Source organism: Coregonus lavaretus (genome assembly GCF_964263955.1).
Source record: "Coregonus lavaretus genome assembly, contig: HAP1_SCAFFOLD_134, whole genome shotgun sequence".
NCBI classification, from domain to species: Eukaryota; Metazoa; Chordata; class Actinopteri; order Salmoniformes; family Salmonidae; genus Coregonus; species Coregonus lavaretus.
In genome coordinates, this window is record NW_028158555.1 from 807042 (window position 1) to 826608 (window position 19567).

The following is a 19567-nucleotide window of genomic DNA, read 5'->3' on the forward strand; positions in this document are numbered from 1 at the left end:
TATATTTTTTTATAACTCCCACATACACGATTTTACCTTTGAACATTTATTGTCATCAAGGTTATTGTCATTTAACTGTCCACACACTATTTAAAGATGAGGAAGTAATATGTTGCAATACTGATCATTAAATAAAAAAGAAGAAATCGTTTTGTCTGCAGTTATTGTCGTCTTGCAGTTTAGGGCAAGACTAGAAAAGAAAGTATTGTACCGAAACGTTGACAATAAATGTGCAGAGGAAAAATCGTGTGTGCTCGATTTTTGTTGTTGTTGCAATGATCAGTATTGCAACATATTACTTCATCTTTAAACAGTGTGGACAGTTAATCAACATATTACTTCATCTTTAAACAGTGTGGACAGTTAATCAACATATTACTTCATCATCTTTAAACAGTGTGTGAACATTTAATCAACATATTACTTAATCTTTAAACAGTGTGGACAGTTAATCAACATATTACTGTCACGACTTCCGCCGAGGCTGCCCCCCCCCCTGGTTCGGGCAGGCTTCGGCATTCATCGTCACCGGAGTACTAGCTACTGCGAATCCCATTCTCATCACTCCACTTGTCATGTCTTGTCAATCACACACACCTGGTGCTCATTCCCCTAATTAGTATGTGTATAAGTGTTCCCCTTGTCTTTGTGAGTGATTGTTTGTTGTGAGAGCGTGTAGCTCGGTTGAGCTACTATTCACTGTGTTTATGCCAAGGTGGATGTTTTCACTTGTAATAGTTTCGTTTGACGCTTGGGGCGTTTGATTTATGTAAACGGAATAAACTCTGGACTTTTACCTCCTGCGCCTGACTCCTTCATTCACACCTCGTCACAATTACTTCATCTTTAAACAGTGTGGACAGTTAATCAACATATTACTTCATCTTTAAACAGTGTGGACAGTCAATCAGCTAAACCGATTCAAATAACTAGATTCAAGTGTTCATTCTGAGACATTAGACAGTGAAGGACTAAAGTAAAGTTTCTTATGTAAAGTTCAATTTCCAGATAACTGTCATTCTCTTTCAGGCTGAGTTAAAGGGCAATTCCACCACTTTTCAACCTCATATTCCAGTGTCTACATACCGTAAAACTTCAATTCAACTCCCAGTCTCAAATAGCCACCTGTCCCTTTTAATCAATGACTGTAGCTTTTAATAGCTGGGCAAAGGCACACATTTCAGCAAATAAACGCCTGTTTCAAATAAACGCCCGGTCTAAATTAATTGTTTACAACGTTACCATGAATTACCATGACTTGTTTACAAGGTTTAAAGTTTGATTTGTTAAATTAAATAATTCAATAATGACTCAAAATGATGACAATCATCAATTGTTATCGCCAGTAAGAACCTGCTAGCCATTGTCTGCTAACAGCTGACAACTGCTAGCTAAATGGCAAGCACAAAAACAGTCAACAACTTCGTGAGTACTGACCCCAAGAAATCGTCCCTCTAGTGGCGGAAGTAAGAACTGCCGAAAACGCACACTGAGGCATACTAAAGAAACGTGATACAGTGTGTAAATGATAACACATTAGTTACTGGCCATAGTCATATTTAGCATGGAATGGCATAACACAACTGATTAGATCAACTGGAATTACACTCTCACGGTTGCACAAAAAGAGCTGTGCGCAAACCACGCCACAAAATATTCTAATGAGCCACCGCCCCTACATTTTTATTATCACTAAAAAAAGGGAAGAACCCTTTTCTGAACTGCAATGGGTTCTTTGCGTCATTATGGTTCCACATTGAACCAAGGTTTAGTGAATATTAAAATGTTGTACATATTTATGTGACACGCTGATCATTTCGTCTTTTTACTTTTCAAATAGGCTTCTTAGATGCAACATCACAGAGAAAAGTTGTGATTTTTTTGCTTCAAATCTCAACTCCTCAAACCTGAAAGAGCTGGATGTGAGTGAAAACAACCTGCAGGATTCATGAGTGAAGCTGCTCTCTGCTGGACTGGATAATCCACACTGTAAACTGGAGACACTGAGGTCAGTATTCCTGTACTTGTGATAGTTCATTAGAACCATATGTTTATAGCGGACAGTATCAAACTAATGTGTTTGGTGTCAGCTGAAATTCAATGTCATTGTTCCCAAACTTCAACTTGTACAGTATATTTATGTGACATGCTGATTATTTAGTCTTTTTGGTGTTCATGTAGAGTTAGAGGATGTAACCTCACAGAGAAAAGCTGTGAATTCCTGGCCTCAAATCTCAACCCCTCCCACCTGAGAGAGTTGGACCTGAGTGACAACAACCTGCAGGATTCAGGAGGTCAGTAAATCTTTGTGTTTTGTCTTCAATCCACATGTCTACAGAGATCAATGTTCTCCTAATCTTCTTAGTTTCCATTTAACTTAACTTTCACTGTTCCCAAGCTACCCAATTAAAATCTGGCTTGTAATCTTTCATTTTACTCACCATACCGTATGTGATTAGACTGACCATATACAGTATACATTGTGGTTAGGTTTTAAACTTGAGGTTCTGTGAATTGGAATGAGACTTATAATAATATAATATGCCATTTAGCAGACGCTTTTATCCAAAGCGACTTACAGTCATGCGTGCATAGATTTTTACGTGTGGATGGTCCCGGGGATCGAACCCACTACCCATGCTCTACCAATTGAGCTACAGAGGACTTGTTAGAAGTGTGATCATCAAGGAGGCCCCCTTGAACCCTTCAAATGTAATCTCTATGCAGGCTGTCAGGCTGTCTGGTCACAGAGGAAGGCTGTGTTTCTCTGGTCGCAGCAATGAGGTTAAACCCCTCCCACCTGAGAGAGTTGGACCTGAGTGACAATGACCTGAAGGATTCAGGATTGAAGCTGCTCTCTGCTGGACTGGAGAATCCACACTGTAAACTGGAGAGACTGAGGTTAGTAGTCTGTATTAGTTCAACAAATGATAGTTTATTAGAACCACATGTTTTATAATGGACAGTCTCAACCTATGTGTTTGGTACAATACAGTGGCTTGCGAAAGTATTCACCCCCCTTGGCATTTTTCCTATTTTGTTGCCTTACAACCTTGAATTAAAATGGATTTGTATCATTTGATTTACACAACATGTCTACCACTTTGAAGATGCAAAATGTTTTTTATTGCGAAACAAACAAGAAATAAGACAAAGAAACTGAAAACTTGAGCGTGCATAACTATTCACCCCCCCAAAGTCAATACTTTGTAGAGCCACCTTTTGCAGCAATTACAGCTGCAAGTCTCTTGGGGTATGTCTCTATAAGCTTGGCACATCTAGCCACTGGGATTTTTGCACGTTCTTCAAGGCAAAACTGCTCCAGTTCCTTCAAGTTGGATGGGTTCTGCTGGTGTACAGCAATCTTTAAGTCTTACATTTACATTTACGTCATTTAGCGACTTACAAATTATAGCCAGTGGGATAACCACTTTACAATTTTTTTCTTTTGGGGGGGGGGGGGGGGGTAGAAGGATTACTTTATCCTATCCCAGGTATTCCTTAAAGAGGTGGGGTTTCAAATGTCTCCGGACCTCAATTGGAGTGAGGTCTGGGCTTTGACTAGGCCATTCCAAGACATTTAAATGTTTCCCCTTAAACCACTCGAGTGTTGCTTTAGCAGTATGCTTAGGGTAATTGTCCTGCTAGAAGGTGAACCTCCGTCCCAGTCTCAAATCTCTGGAACACTGAAACAGGTTTCCCTCAAGAATTTCCCTGTATTTAGCGCCATCCATCATTCCTTCAATTCTGACCAGTTTCCCAGTCCCTGCCGATGAAAAACATCCCCACAGCATGATGCTGCCACCACCATGCTTCACTGTGGGGATGGTGTTCTCGGGGTGATGAGAGGTGTTGGGTTTGCGCCAGACATAACGTTTTCATTGATGACCAAAAACCTCAATTTTAGTCTCATCTGACCAGAGTACCTTCTTCCATATGTTTGGGGAGTCTCCCACATGCCTTTCGGCGAACACCAAACGTGTTTGCTTATTTTTTTCTTTAAGCAATGGCTTTTTTCTGGCCACTCTTCCGTAAAGCCCAGCTCTGTGGAGTGTACGGCTTAAAGTGGTCATATGGATAGATACTCCAATCTCCGCTGTGGAGCTTTGCAGCTCCTTCAGGGTTATCTTTGGTCTCTTAGTTGCCTCTCTGATTAATGCCCTCCTTGCTTGGTCCGTGAGTTTTGGTGGGCGGCCCTCTCTTGGCAGGTTTGTTGTGGTGCCATATTCTTTCCATTTTTTAATAATGGAATATGGTGATATTTTTTTATAACCCAACCCTGATCTGTACTTCTCCACAACTTTGTCCCTGACCTGTTTGGAGAGCTCCTTGGTCTTCATGGTGCCGCTTGCTTGGTGGTGCCCGTTGCTTAGTGGTGTTGCAGCCTCTGGGGCCTTTCAGAACAGGTGTATATATACTGAGATCATGTGACAGATCATGTGACACTTAGATTGCATACAGGGGGACTTTATTTAACTAATTATATGACTTCTGAATATAATTGGTTGCACCAGATCTTATTTAGGGGCTTCATAGCAAAGGGGGTGAATACATATGCTCACACCACTTTTCCATTATTTATTTTTTAGAATTTTTTGAAACAAGTTATTTTTTTATTTCACTTCACCAATTTGGACTATTTTGTGTATGTCCATTACATGAAATCCAAATAAAAATCCATTTAAATTACAGGTTGTAATGCAACAAAATAGGAAAAATGCCAAGGGGGATTAATACTTTTGTAAGGCACTGTATATTTGTGTGACATGCATTTGATTTTATATGTAGGCTTAGAAGATGCAACCTCACAGAGAAAATCTGTGATTTTCTGGCCACAAATCCCCTGTACAACAGTCCTGTGTTTGGAATAGTTTAGTAAATTCACATGTTTAGATATTTGTTTCCTTGACAGCAATCTATGGACAAGGAGTGACTGCAATCCACACTTTGGTTTTGTTTTCATACCTGAATAATCTACAAAAATATTTTATACCAAGTCATTGAGCAACAAAATCAATTGAAGATATGATTTGGGCATTACCTTTTATAACACATTGTAAAACGTTCTTGTTGTTTTGACAGTATTATACAATAAAACTAACAGTAAAGTACCGTATTAATTATTTTAGGCGTAAACAGTAAATGATACCGTAAATTCCAAATAAACTTTGTTTTAACAGTACATTACTGTAACCGCACAGCATTATGGGATTGATAGGATTGAAAGACATCAAGGTCTCAAGTGAACCAACCAAACAAGGCATGTACAACATTTATATGATTTACAAAATTAATTACACCGAATATTACACTGTAATGGAAAGCTGTGATTTATGGTACATTTTTACATTTATCAACAGTAAAATACAGTAAAAAGCATTTGTATTTGTATTTATTAAGGATCCCCATTAGCTGCTGACAAGGCAGCAGCTACTCTTCCTGGGGTTTATTATGGATCCCCATTAGTTCCTGTAATGGCAGCAGCTACTCTTCCTGGGTTTTTATTATGGATCCCCATTAGTTCCTGCCAAGGCAGCAGCTACTCTTCCTGGGGTTTATTATGGATCCCCATTAGTTCCTGCCAAGGCAGCAGCTACTCTTCCTGGGTTTTATTATAGATCCCCATTAGTTCCTGCCAAGGAAGCAGCTACTCTTCCTGGGTTTTATTATGGATCCCCATTAGTTCCTGCCAAGGCAGCAGCTACTCTTCCTGGGGTTTATTATAGATCCCCATTAGTTCCTGCCAAGGCAGCAGCTACTCTTCCTGGGGTTTATTATGGATCCTCATTAGTTCCTACCAAGGTAGCAGCTACTCTTCCTGGGGTTTATTATGGATCCCCATTAGTTCCTGCCAAGGCAGCAGCTACTCTTTCTGGGGTTTATTATGGATCCCCATTAGTTCCTGCCAAGGCAGCAGCTACTCCCCTGGGGTCCAGCAACATTAAGGCAGTTATATACAATAATAAATATTACATGACATGACATTTCATAACACTTTTCACAACACTTTGTGTTCCCTCAGGCCACTACTCTACTACCACATATCTACAATACAACAACGTGTACGTGTATGTAGAGTCCATGTCTTGTCATGTGTATGTGTGTCTGTGCCTGTGTGTGTGTCTCTTCACAGTCCCAGCTGTTCCATAAGGTGTAATAAGGTATAAGAATTATACTGCAGCATACTGTAAATTATGGTACATTGTGGGAAAAAGTTGTGGGAAGGGAAATAATTACTGTATTTCTAATGGTACTGTAATTCCACCCCACAGAATACAGTACCGTACCGTATTTTTTGGAGCGCCCAAATTTTTTTTTCACCATTAGAGGTTGCATGATATTGTTGTTTCTGGCTAATTAACGGACACTATATATACAAAAGTATGTGGACACCCCTTCAAATTAGTGGATTCTGCTATTTCAGTCACACTACAGGTGTATAAAATCGAGCACGCCGCCATGCAATCTCCATAGACAAACATTGGCAGTAGAATGGCTTTACTGAAGAGCTCATTGACTTTCAACGTGGCACAGTGATAGGATGCCACCTTTCCAACAAGTCAGTTGGTCAAATTTCTGCTCTGCTAGAGCTTCCCCGGTCAACTGTAAGTGCTGTTATTGTGAAGTGGAAACGTCTAGGAGCAACAACGGCTCAGCCACGAGGTGGTAGGCCACACAAGCTCACAAAACAGGACCGCCGACTGCTGAAGCTCGTAGCGGGTTCTCGGTTGCAAAACTCACTACCGAGTTCCAAACTGCCTCTGGAAGCAACGTCAGCAAAATAACTGTTCGTCGGGAGCTTCATGAAATAGGTTTCCATGGCCGAACAGCTGCACACAAGCCTAACATCACCATGCGCAAGGCCAAGCGTCGGCTGGAGTGGTGTAAAACACGCCGCCATTGGACTCTGGAGCAGTGGAAACGCGTTCTCTGGAGTGATGAGTCATGCTTCACCATCTGGCAGTCTGACGGACTAATCTGGGTTTGGCGGATGCCAGGAGAACGCTACCTGCCCCAATGCATAGTGCCAACTGTAAAGTTTGGTGGAGGAGGAATAATGGTCTGTGGCGGTTTTTCATGGTTCGGGCTAGGCCCCTTAGTTCCAGTGAAGGGAAATCTTAATCCTAATACAATTACATTCTAGACGATTCTGTGCTTCCAACTTTGTGGCAAACATTTGGGGAAAGCCCTTTCCTGTTTCAGCATGACAATGCCCCCGTGCACAATGTGTGGTCCATACAGAAATGCTATGTCGAGATCGGTGTGGAAGAACTTGACTGGCCTGCACAGAGCCCTGACCTCAACCCCATGAAACACCTTTGGGATGAATTGAAACGCTGACTGCTAATCGCCCAACATCAGTGCCCGACCTCACTAATGCTCTCATTAATATTACAGTAACAATATTGGACACCATAAAATATGGTACGGTAACTTACAGGCAACTGGCCTGTAAAAACAACAGGAACATTTTTACAGTGCATGCTCAATGGAGGAGATTGACTAACATCGGGTTTTGGGCTGAAAATGTTATTATTAGCGTTTGTTGTCAGTGGCTTAACAACAGCTAATTGTTTACTGCAGTCTTTCCTTATACATAGACTGCTTTCAAGGTAAGGAAACAAATATCTAAATACAAAGTTTAGCTGAATTAAACAAGATTTTCATTAAACCTCATGTTTTATAGCAAGTCTAAACCTATTTGAAAGAAAAACAGACACTATTTCAATCCAGGTCTGTCAGGGACGTGACATGTTGTTAAATTGTCTATGTTTAGAGCATCTGAGAATAAGAGGAGAAAATGGTTGTCTAGTCTGAATAAAGAGCTGCCATTTCTAATTTTCACCACTAGAGAGCAACAGTGTGTGATTAAATAATGTTCAACTCTGCATGCTGTTAGACTGTATCAGTCTCAAACTAGAGCCGGACCTGGTTTACAGCAAACTAGAGCCTGACCTGGTTTACAGCAAACTAGAGCTGGACCTGGTTTACAGCAAACTAGAGCTGGACCTGGTTTACAACAAACTAGAGCCTGACCTGGTTTACAGCAAACTAGAGCTGGACCTGGTTTACAGCAAACTAGAGCCTGACCTGGTTTACACCACTAGAGAGCAACACTGTGTGATTAAATAATGTTCAACTCTGCATGCTGTTAGACTGTATCAGTCTCAAACTAGAGCCAGACCTGGTTTACAGCAAACTAGAGCCTGACCTGGTTTACAGCAAACTAGAGCTGGACCTGGTTTACAGCAAACTAGAGCTGGACCTGGTTTACAACAAACTAGAGCCTGACCTGGTTTACAGCAAACTAGAGCCTGACCTGGTTTACAGCAAACTAGAGCTGGACCTGGTTTACAGCAAACTAGAGCTGGACCTGGTTTACAACAAACTAGATCCGGACCTGGTTTACAGCAAACTAGAGCCTGACCTGGTTTACAACAAACTAGAGCCTGACCTGGTTTACAACAAACTAGAGCTGGACATGGTTTACAGCAAACTAAAGCCGGACCTGGTTTACAGGAAACTAGAGCCTGACCTGGTTTACAGCAAACAGGAGCTGGACCTGGTTTACAACAATCTAGAGCCGGACCTGGTTTACAACAAACTAAAGCCTGTCCTGGTTTACAACAAACTAGAGCTGGACCTGGTTTACAATAAACTAGAGCCGGACCTGGTTTACAGCAAACTAGACCTGGACCTGGTTTACAGCAAACTAGAGCCGGACCTGGTTTACAGCAAACAGGAGCTGGACCTGGTTTACAGCAAATAGGAGCTGGACCTGGTTTACAGCAAACAGGATCCGGACCTGGTTTACAGCAAGCCAGAGCCGGACCTGGTTTACAGCAAACTAGAGCTGGACCTGGTTTACAGCAAACAGGAGCTGGACCTGGTTTACAGCAAACTAGAGCCAGATCTGGTTTACAGCAAACTAGAGCTGGACCTAGTTTACAGCAAACTAGAGCCTGATCTGGTTTACAACAAACTAGAGCCGGACCTGGTTTACAGCAAACTAGAGCCTGGCCTGGTTTACAGCAAACTAGAGCTGGACCTGGTTTACAGCAAACTAGAACCGGACCTGGTTTACAGCAAACAGGAGCTGGATCTGGTTTACAGCAAACAGGAGCTGGACCTGGTTTACAGCAAACAGGATCCGGACCTGGTTTACAGCAAGCCAGAGCCGGACCTGGTTTACAGCAAACTAGAGCTGGACCTGGTTTACAGCAAACAGGAGCTGGACCTGGTTTACAGCATCTGAGAATAGAATAAGGTTGTATTGTCTGGTGTTTAGTCAGTGTGTGGTTAAATAATGTTTAACTCTGCAGGCTGTCAGGCTGTCTGGTCACAGAGTAAGGCTGTGTTTCTCTGGTCGTAGCACTGAGGTTAAACCCCTCCCACCTGAGAGAGCTGGACCTGAGCTACAATCACCCAGGAGACTCAGGAGTGGAGCTGCTCTCTGCAGGACTGGAGGATTCACACTGGAGACTGGGGAACCTTGAGTAAGTTGATAACTTATGTCAATCACTAATGTGTGTTATGTAACATAGACAATTTTCTTGTGTAAAATTATATGATTTATTGTGGGCCAAAACGTCCATTTAACTGATAACCAGTATGATAACAGTTAAGTTAGGACAGTTAAGTTAGGACAGTTAAGTTAGGACAGTTAAGTTAGGACATGTACCAGTCTGGAGCTCTTTCTTTGTCTCACAGAATCTGAATGTCCGTAATGTACATACACTATCAGTCAAAAGTTTGGACACACCTATTCATTCAAGGGTTTTTCTTTATTTTTCACTATTTTCTACATTGTAGAGCAATAGTGAAGACATCAAAACTATGAAATAACACATATGGAATCATGTAGTAACCAAATAAGTGTTAAACAAATCAAAATATATTTTATATTTGAGATTATTCAAATAGCCACCCTTTGCCTTGATGACAGCTTTTCACACTCTTGGCGTTCTCTCAACCAGGTTCACCTGGAATGCTTTTCCAACAGTCTTACAGGAATTCCCACATGTGCTGCACACTTGTTGGCTGCTTTTCCTTCAGTCTGCCGTTCGACTCATCCCAAACCATCTCAACTGGGTTGAGGTCGGGGGATTGTGGAGGCCAGGTCATCTGATGCAGCACTCCATCACTCTTCTTCTTGGTAAAATAGCCCTTACACAGCCTGGAGGTGTGTTGGGTCATTGTCCTGTTAAAAAAACAAATTTTAGTCCCACTAAGCCCAAACCAGATGGGATGGCGTATCGCTGCAGAATGCTGTGGTAACCATGCTGGTTAAGTGTGCCTTGAATTCTAAATAAATCACAGACAGTGTCACCAGCAAAGCACCATAACACCTCCTCCTCCATGCTTTACGGTGGGAACTACACATGCGGAGATCATCCGTTCACCCACACCGCGTCTCACAAAGACATGGCGGTTGGAACCAAAAATCTCCAATTTGGACTCCAGACCAAAGGACAAATTTCCACCGGTCTAATGTCCATTGCTCGTGTTTCTTGGCCCAAGCAGGTCTCTTCTTCTTATTGGTGTCCTTTAGTAGTGGTTTCTTTCCAGGAATTCGACCATGAAGGCCTGATTCACACAGTCCTCTCTGAACAGTTGATGTTGAGATGTGTCTGTGACTTGAACTCTGTGAAGCATTTATTTGGGCTGCAATTTCTGAGGCTGGTAACTCTAATGAACTTATCCTCTGCAGCAGAGGTAACTCTGGGTCTTCCATTCCTGTGGCGGTCCTCATGAGAGCCAGTTTCATCATAGCGCTTGATGGTTTTTGCGACTGCACTTGAAGAAACTTTCAAAGTTCTTGAAATGTTCCGTATTGACTGACCTTCATGACTTAAAGCAATGATGGACTGTCGTTTCTCTTTGCTTATTTGAGCTGTTCTTGCCATAATATGGACTTGGTCTTTTACCAAATAGGGCTATCTTCTGTATACCCCCCCTACCTTGTCACAACACAACTGATTGTCTCAAACGCATTAAGAAAGAAAGAAATTCCACAAACTAACTTTTAAGAAGGCACAACTGTTAATTGAAATGCATTTCAGGTGACTACCTCATGAAGCTGGTTGAGAGGGTGGCTATTTGAAGAATCTGAAATATAAAATATATTTTGATTTGTAAAAAATGTTTGGTTACTACATGATTCCATATGTGTAATTTCATAGTTTTGATGTCTTCACTATTATTCTACAACGTAAAAAGAAAGAAAAACCCTTGAATGAGTAGGTGTGTCCAAACTTTTGACTGGTAGTGTATTTATTTTTGTGTGTCTATTACGTGTGTGTGTGTGTGTGTCTGTGTTTTACTGTCTATTTGATTCTCCTTCAGCATTGAAAATGGTGAAAAGTGCAGAATCATACCAGGGCTGAAGAAATGTGAGTATTGGCTGCTGGGAAGAATAACCTATACTTCAAAGTTGATTTTAGTTCAGGATGGTCTGATTTATAGTGGGAGGGGAGCTAGTAGACAGTGGGAGATAGTAGACAGTGGGAGAGGGGAGATAGTAGACAGTGGGAGATAGTGGGAGGGGAGCTAGTAGACAGTGGGAGGGGAGCTAGTAGACAGTGGAGATAGTAGACAGTGGGAGGGGGAAGATAGTAGACAGTGGGAGGGGGTGATAGTAGACAGTGGGAGGGGAGAATTTTAGTCATTTAGCAGACGCTCTTATCCAGAGCGACTTACAGTTAGTGAATACATATTTTATATATTTTTTTCATACTGGTCCCCCGTGGGAATCGAACCCACAACCCTGGCGTTGCAAACGCCATGCTCTATCAACTGAGCTACATCCCTGCCGGCCATTCCCTCCCCTACCCTGGACAACGCTAGGCCAATTGTGCGCCGCCCATGAGTCTCCCGGTCGCGGCCGGCTGCGACAGAGCCTGGATTTGAACCAGGATCTCTAGTGGCACAGCTAGACCACTGCGCCACTCAGGAGACACACTAGTAGGCTCCCCCTCCCACTGTCTACTATCTCCCCTCCCATTGGATGAATAAACTATTAGGGCGTCCACCCACACAGCCAGTACCATCAGTAAATGAGCGATATTGGCCAAATGAGCCACATTTACATGCCCTTAAAAACAGCTTATAGCAAATTACAAAAACACTATTCCTTGTGTTTTCAATTGATGTGTAGCATATTCTAAACTTTATAGTCTATTGTTTTATTGGTTTTTACTTTCCTAAAACAATAATTGTTCACCTCACGGTTCAGCTGTTGGAGATTTGAGCACTAAATGCATCAGGGCGTTGCATGCATAGGCCTATCGGCTTAGGAGTCCACTGTATGATATGAATATTAAAAAATATATATAAAGGAAGAGAAGCTTAGGTATAGCCCCAGAGAGAGAGGTATGCTGGTGGCATGCTACAACACCAACATTCTTTATGTCAGATGGCTACTGCGTCTGCTATACAGATATAGGCGTACAGAAGGAGTCTAATTCGTACATTTTCTATCAGGATTTTTGTATATAAAGATAAGCATTATATTGTTAGATTATAGGAGTAACTCAGTTAGGCCTAAAACACTCTTCCTCACCTCAAGTTCAACTGTCAGAGTCAGTTGGAGCGCCGGTGCACACTGCCTTCATATCGTAGTTCTGCAGTATAATAGACCAATAGCCACACCACAACTTCACAAAAGTTTCTAAACTTTATTAACGTAATATCAAAAGAAATCAAGCCATTGTTTACAGGGAAACCTGTATGGTGCTATAAAGAACCCTTTCATAAGGTTCTATAAAGAACCCTTTCATACGGTTCTATAAAGAACCCTTTCATAAGGTGCTATAAAGAACCCTTTCATAAGGTGCTATAAAGTACCCTTTCATAAGGTTCTATAAAGAACCCTTTCATAAGGTTCTATAAAGAACCCTTTCATAAGGTTCTATAAAGAACCCTTTCATAAGGTTCTATAAAGAACCATTCAAAAAAGGTTCTATATAGCACCAAAAAAGGGTACCACTATGGTTAATTTGTAAGTCGCTCTGGATAAGAGCGTCTGCTAAATAACTTAAATGTAAATGTTACAACCCTTTTTGGTGCTATATAGAACCATTTTTATGGTTCTTTATAGAACCTTCATCAATCTCAAAGAAGAAGAACCATACCAGGTTTTTTATTCTGGTTAGCCATATTACTGTTAAAATTCCATAGATATTATATATTGTGTTAAATCAGGTGTGGTAGCTCTGGAACAGCTGGGGGTCCCTGAGGAGAACATTGAGAACCACTGACTTAATCAACCGTTGTCAGTTGACACAAGGCCATATGTGAGTCTTACACAAAACACTGTCATCGTCATACAGTGGGGAGAACAAGTATTTGATACACTGCCGATTTTGCAGGTTTTCCTACTTACAAAGCATGTAGAGGTCTGTAATCTTTATCATAGGTACACTTCAACTGTGAGAGACGGAATCTAAAACAAAAATCCAGAAAATCACATTGTATGATTTTTAAGTAATTAATTTGCATTTTATTGCATGACATAAGTATTTGATCACCTACCAACCAGTAAGAATTCCGGCTCTCACAGACCTGTTCGTTTTTCTTTAAGAAGCCCTCCTGTTCTCCACTCATTACCTGTATTAACTGCACCTGTTTGAACTCGTTACCTGTTTAAAAGACACCTGTCCACACACTCAATCAAACAGACTCCAACCTCTCCACAATGGCCAAGACCAGAGAGCTGTGTAAGGACATCAGGGATAAAATTGTAGACCTGCACAAGGCTGGGATGGGCTACAGGACAATAGGCAAGCAGCTTGGTGAGAAGGCAACAACTGTTGGCACAATTATTAGAAAATGGAAGAAGTTCAAGATGACGGTCAATCACCCTCGGTCTGGGGCTCCATGCAAGATCTCACCTCGTGGGGCATCAATGATCATGAGGAAGGTGAGGGATCAGCCCAGAACTACACGGCAGGACCTGGTCAATGACCTGAAGAGAGCTGGGACCACAGTCTCAAAGAAAACCATTAGTAACACACTACACCGTCATGGATTAAAATCCTGCAGCGCACGCAAGGTCCCCCTGCTCAAGCCAGCGCATGTCCAGGCCCGTCTGAAGTTTGCCAATGACCATCTGGATGATCCAGAGGAGGAATGGGAGAAGGTCATGTGGTCTGATGAGACAAAAATAGAGCTTTTTGGTCTAAACTCCACTCGCCGTGTTTGGAGGAAGAAGAAGGATGAGTACAACTCCAAGAACACCATCCCAACCGTGAAGCATGGAGGTGGAAACATCATTCTTTGGGGATGCTTTTCTGCAAAGGGGACAGGACGACTGCACCGTATTGAGGGGAGGATGGGTGGGGCCATGTATCGCGAGATCTTGGCCAACAACCTCCTTCCCTCAGTAAGAGCATTGAAGATGGGTCGTGGCTGGGTCTTCCAGCATGACAACGACCCGAAACACACAGCCAGGGCAACTAAGGAGTGGCTCCGTAAGAAGCATCTCAAGGTCCTGGAGTGGCCTAGCCAATCTCCAGACATGAACCCAATAGAAAATCTTTGGAGGGAGCTGAAAGTCCGTATTGCCCAGCGACAGCCCCGAAACCTGAAGGATCTGGAGAAGGTCTGTAAGGAGGAGTGGGCCAAAATCCCTGCTGCAGTGTGTGCAAACCTGGTCAAGACCTACAGGAAACGTATGATCTCTGTAATTGCAAACAAAGGTTTCTGTACCAAATATTAAGTTCTGCTTTTCTGATGTATCAAATACTTATGTCATGCAATAAAATGCAAATTAATTACTTAAAAATCATACAATGTGATTTTCTGGATTTTTGTTTTAGATTCCGTCTCTCACAGTTGAAGTGTACCTATGATAAACATTACAGACCTCTACATGCTTTGTAAGTAGGAAAACCTACGAAATCGGCAGTGTATCAAATACTTGTTCTCCCCACTGTATATAACATGTGATGGCATAACACAACAGATTAGATAAATTGGAATGACACTCTCACTCACGTTTGCACAAAAAGAGCTGTGAGAAAACCACACCCCAAAATATTCTGAGCCGCTGCCCCTACATTTTAATTATCACTAAAAGAGCAAAGAACCCTTTTGTGAACTGCAAAGAACCATTGAAGGGCTCAAAGGATTCCACATAGAACCATCACCCATCCTGAAGAACCCTTGAGGAACCCTCTTTTCTTAGTGTGTTTAGCCCAGTACAGAATCCAGTGAACATGGTTCTGTGCACAGGGCTAGGTATCCAATCAAACTGATTCTGTTTGTTTACATGTATCTTTAAATGCAACACATTTCTATGTGTTTACATGGAAATTGTACTCTATAACTGACATTTTGCTTATAGTAAGATGATTTGCAAAGTTATTTTTTGTTGTTGATTTACGTATACCCTGTATCACTGAAGGTTTATACACACTAAAAGTCAATGCCACACAAATGTTTAGTTTGATTAATAATCCTCTCATTTTTTTTCCAGAGTTGAATTCAACACTGTACCTGTAGTATTTTTGCTGTGAGAATAAAGAGGGAGAAATTGCATGAAAGGTGGAGACTGGGATTGAACCCTGGTCTCCAGTGGAATAGAGTATTTTGCATTTTCAGCATTATTCCATGCTGTTCATATTAAACAGCTTTAACTTATCAATGGTATTCGCTTATTGGTAGGGGTTAATATTTAGGATGTTTTACAGCTTAATATCAAAAACATATTTTGGTATTATTTTATGTATTTGACATGTAATGCAAATTCTCTAAATCCCTTAAAGTTTTATTTCAGGGTGCATTTAGAAGGTCTCTGGGAATATTCCCTCTTAGTTTTTTAAAGGCAAAGTTTGTCTTCGGAACCTGCCATGAGTTGAGGTAGTTGGGTTGAGTTTGGCTTGAGTTGAAACAAGGAACAGAATTGAAATTCAGGGAATTGGTCTAGGGAGAGAATTGAATTGAGTGGCATAATATTGAATTAGGAATTGGAATTTGATCTTGAATTAACTCAATTGAAAGAACTGCTCTGGAATTTCAAATTGAATTGATGGAATTTTTAGGGAGAGGGAATTGAATTTGTGGAATTCACCCCAACTCTGTTATGGATGCGCAAATCTAATATGGGTCACATGTAAAACTGTGTGTGGACAGTCATAAAAAAAGAGAATCAGATTTGGGTTCTTAGGGTGTCTGTGTAAACACAGCCAATGTATCAATCCAGTTTATAAATGCAGTTTATAAAAGGTCTGGATAATCATCCGGGATGTGAATTGTGATCAATACCATCTTCATCTCCCCAGTCATACCACAGGAGGTTTGTGGCACCTAAATTGGGGAGGACGGCTGGAACGGAAAAGTGGTATGGTATCAAACACAACACATGGTTTCCATGTGTTTGATGCCATTCCATGTGCTCCATTCCAGCCATTATTATGAGCTGTCCTCCCCTCACCAGCCTCCCCATGTCACAAAATCATCAGACTTGAGATTAAAAGACAAAAACAGAACATATTGATGGCAGTCTGATAACTGTATTAAAGAGGAACTATCGGCAAAAACCTACAGTGACATCGGTAATAGTCATATACATCAATTATAATCCCCAAAATACAAGAGACTAGAAAAACCTATTTACAAGCAGTCTGTCTGTAAGATTGTAATAATTACATTACATCATTCGGTCTTCATAAAAGGCCTTGATGATTAACATTCTGATGTGAATGATGATTTCTAATATTGGTCTTCCCTATCAGATGCCTGTGATGTCACACTGGATCCAAACACAGCATACAGATACCTCTCTCTGTCTGAGGAGAACAGGAAGGTGACTGGGGGGAAAGAGGATCATATGTATCCTGATCACCCAGAGAGATTTAACTACTGGGACCAGATTCTGTGTAGAGAGGGCCTGACTGGGCGCTGTTACTGGGAGGTAGAGTGGGGGGGGGGGGGGGTCGTATAGGAGTGACATATAAAGGAATCAGCAGGAGAGGAGACAGTAATGACTGTGTGCTGGGAGCCAATAACATGTATTGGACTCTATGGACCTCTAATGACAGTTACTCTGCCTGGCACAATAACAAGGAAACTAACATACCTCTTCCATCCCCCCCACTCCAACAGAGTAGGAGTGTATCTGGACTGGCCAGCCGGCACTCTGTCCTTCTACAGAGTCTCCTCTGACACACTGACCCACCTGTACACATTCCACACCACATTCACTGAGCCCCTCTACCCAGGGTTTTGGGTTTGGACAGACTCCTCAGTGTCCCTGTGTCAGGTAAAACCTTTTCATTAGGAAAGCTGGGATCTTGTTGTTATTGACTGATGTTTGTAAATAATGATGTTTTGTAGAATGTTTATTTTGTCAAATTGTTGATGCGACAACCCTGCTTCTGTTTGAACTCAGTTCCACTGAATGGGACGTTCCTGGTTCAGATTGAGTCAGAAAAAGACAAATAAAGCTGTTGTTTTAAAAACACATTAAAGATGTTTACTTTTTTTATCCTATGAAAGAAAAATGGGCTGTTAATGAAATATAGTGTTTTGGTGGAAAACCTCTCTGTCAGAAACCTACACAACGCTCACACCCCTCTCCATTGTTGTAGCCAGGGCAAACAGGACCATGTGATAAGGAACACCAAAAACTCCAGAGGAATTCATTAAAATGTGATCCTGGTTTATTTTAGGATACATAAAGAGGATGCTTCACAGACAACTTTAATTAGAGATCATCTGCAATAAACCTTTAACCTCACAGAACAATGTAAACAAACATAGCAATGCTTCTACTATTGTTAATGGTTAACAGGAAATCAACGATACACAGTTCTCTATACAATACTGACTGGGCTGGTTAACAAGACAGGTATCATCATCACTGTAATCCTCATCACCATCATCATGGCCATATTATAAAGCCTCTACAGTGCTAATGGTGGAGCCTAAGCTACTCCTTCCTGTTACTGCTGCTATTTCAACCTGTCAACAAAATTTTTTAAAAACAGGCATTAAGAACAACGTAGATACCTTGAGCTGTACATCAATAATGAGTTCAGTCGTTTCATGAGGAAACCGGATGAATATGGCAAGATGTAGAACTCTAATACGACTGCGGGTTCACGGCCAAACAAGTCAACAAATATAATACATCTTTTTATTAGGAGTCCTGACTGCAAAAACCTGCCTTTAATGTAAACATGTCAATATAGTGTGGACATATTTATATCTGTAGGTAAGTATGGTTATGTGTTAATAAGTTTGGGTTTAAAATAGATTGTTAGCCCTAATGTATAGTGAGTCTGGAACACAGGTCTCAATTCCTTGAACCCAAAGGAAGTTTAGGTACAACAACATGCAGACACACACTACATAATCTTCTATAATATTCTCCTTCACAAATTCCCAATGTTTGGGGTTGAGATAATCCAAGTCAAGCTGAAACATTATTGTTCGGTTAAAACACCTAGAACACCCAGAGAACCCACAGAACCCAAACTAGGATATATTTCAAGGTCAGGGGTTAAAAGTCGTCATGCGGCGGCCATGTTGTATCAGTAGAACCTTGTTTAGGTTAGCTTGCTGCTATCCGCTCCTGTCAGGTGGGTTTGCTCTAAAACATATTGTTGTGCCTTTATCTGTTGGGGAGTTGGAGGGTTTGTGTGAGATTATCAAAATAAGATGTTTTGTGCTTGTGCCTTTTGCAGGGCTATCATTAAGACATTACTGTGATATGGGGAATGCTAGGACTGCCACATGAGCAATGGGACAAATTCAAGTGTGGTGTGTGAGTGTGTGTTAAAGGGATACTTTGGGATTTTGGCAATGAGGACCTTTATCCACTTCCCCAGAGTCAGATGGACTCGCGGATACCGTTTTTATGTCTCTGTGTCCAGTATGAAGGAAGTCAGAGGTAGTTTCACGAGCCAATGCTTCCAGTCATTGCGCTAACGCTAGTTAGCAATTGCGCTAGCGCTAGTTAGCAACTTCCTTCAAACTGCACACAGAGACATAAAAACGGTCTCCACGAGTTCATCTGACTCTGGGGAAGGAGATAAAGGGCTTCACTGCCAGAATCCCGTAGTATCCCTTTAAGTGTATGCATTAGTGTGTGAACCCTTGTTATAGGTTAAGACTCTTGTGCTTCCCCTCCCCTCCACCCCATCCCCAGTTAGTCTGGCCCATGTTGGTGTGGACGGTTCTAGTTGTGTTCTGCCAGGACGTCGTTGAACACGTTCAGGAACATGTGAACATGGTACTCCTTAAACACCAGAGCAGGACGGAACCGGATCGACCGATCTCCACAGCCACCCAGCAGGACACCTGAGACAGACAGACAGACAGATTGAGACAGACCGACAGAGACGATAGAGGTTACACAGAAAATCACCAGCGTGGAGTGGGTATATGTGTGTGTGTGTAGTGTGTCTTACCCTTGTCCCGGGCTTTGAAGATGATGCTGTTGCGTGTGGCGTCATCACGGATGTCGATGGCACAGAATGTCCCCTGTCCCCGAGCACTGCTCAACAGGTTAGGGTACTGGTCCTGGGGGGAGAGGTACAGATGTTAGAACACAGAATGTCCC

The 19567-nt window shown here is 41.8% G+C and overlaps 1 protein-coding gene across 1 annotated transcript in view; it reads right to left on the bottom strand.

Moving 5' to 3' along the window:
- Positions 1–17641: 17641 nt before the first annotated feature.
- LOC311123840 (4-aminobutyrate aminotransferase, mitochondrial-like) overlaps positions 17642–19567 on the bottom strand; it is a 66662-nt gene continuing 64736 nt past the window's right edge. Inside the window, exons 15-16 of the mRNA XM_084198065.1 lie at positions 19416–19527; positions 17642–19305 (exon numbers count right to left, since the gene is read on the bottom strand). Coding sequence (XP_084054191.1) covers positions 19184–19305; positions 19416–19527 — 234 coding nt within the window. The 3' untranslated portion in view covers positions 17642–19183. The remainder of the gene's footprint in view (positions 19306–19415; positions 19528–19567) is intronic.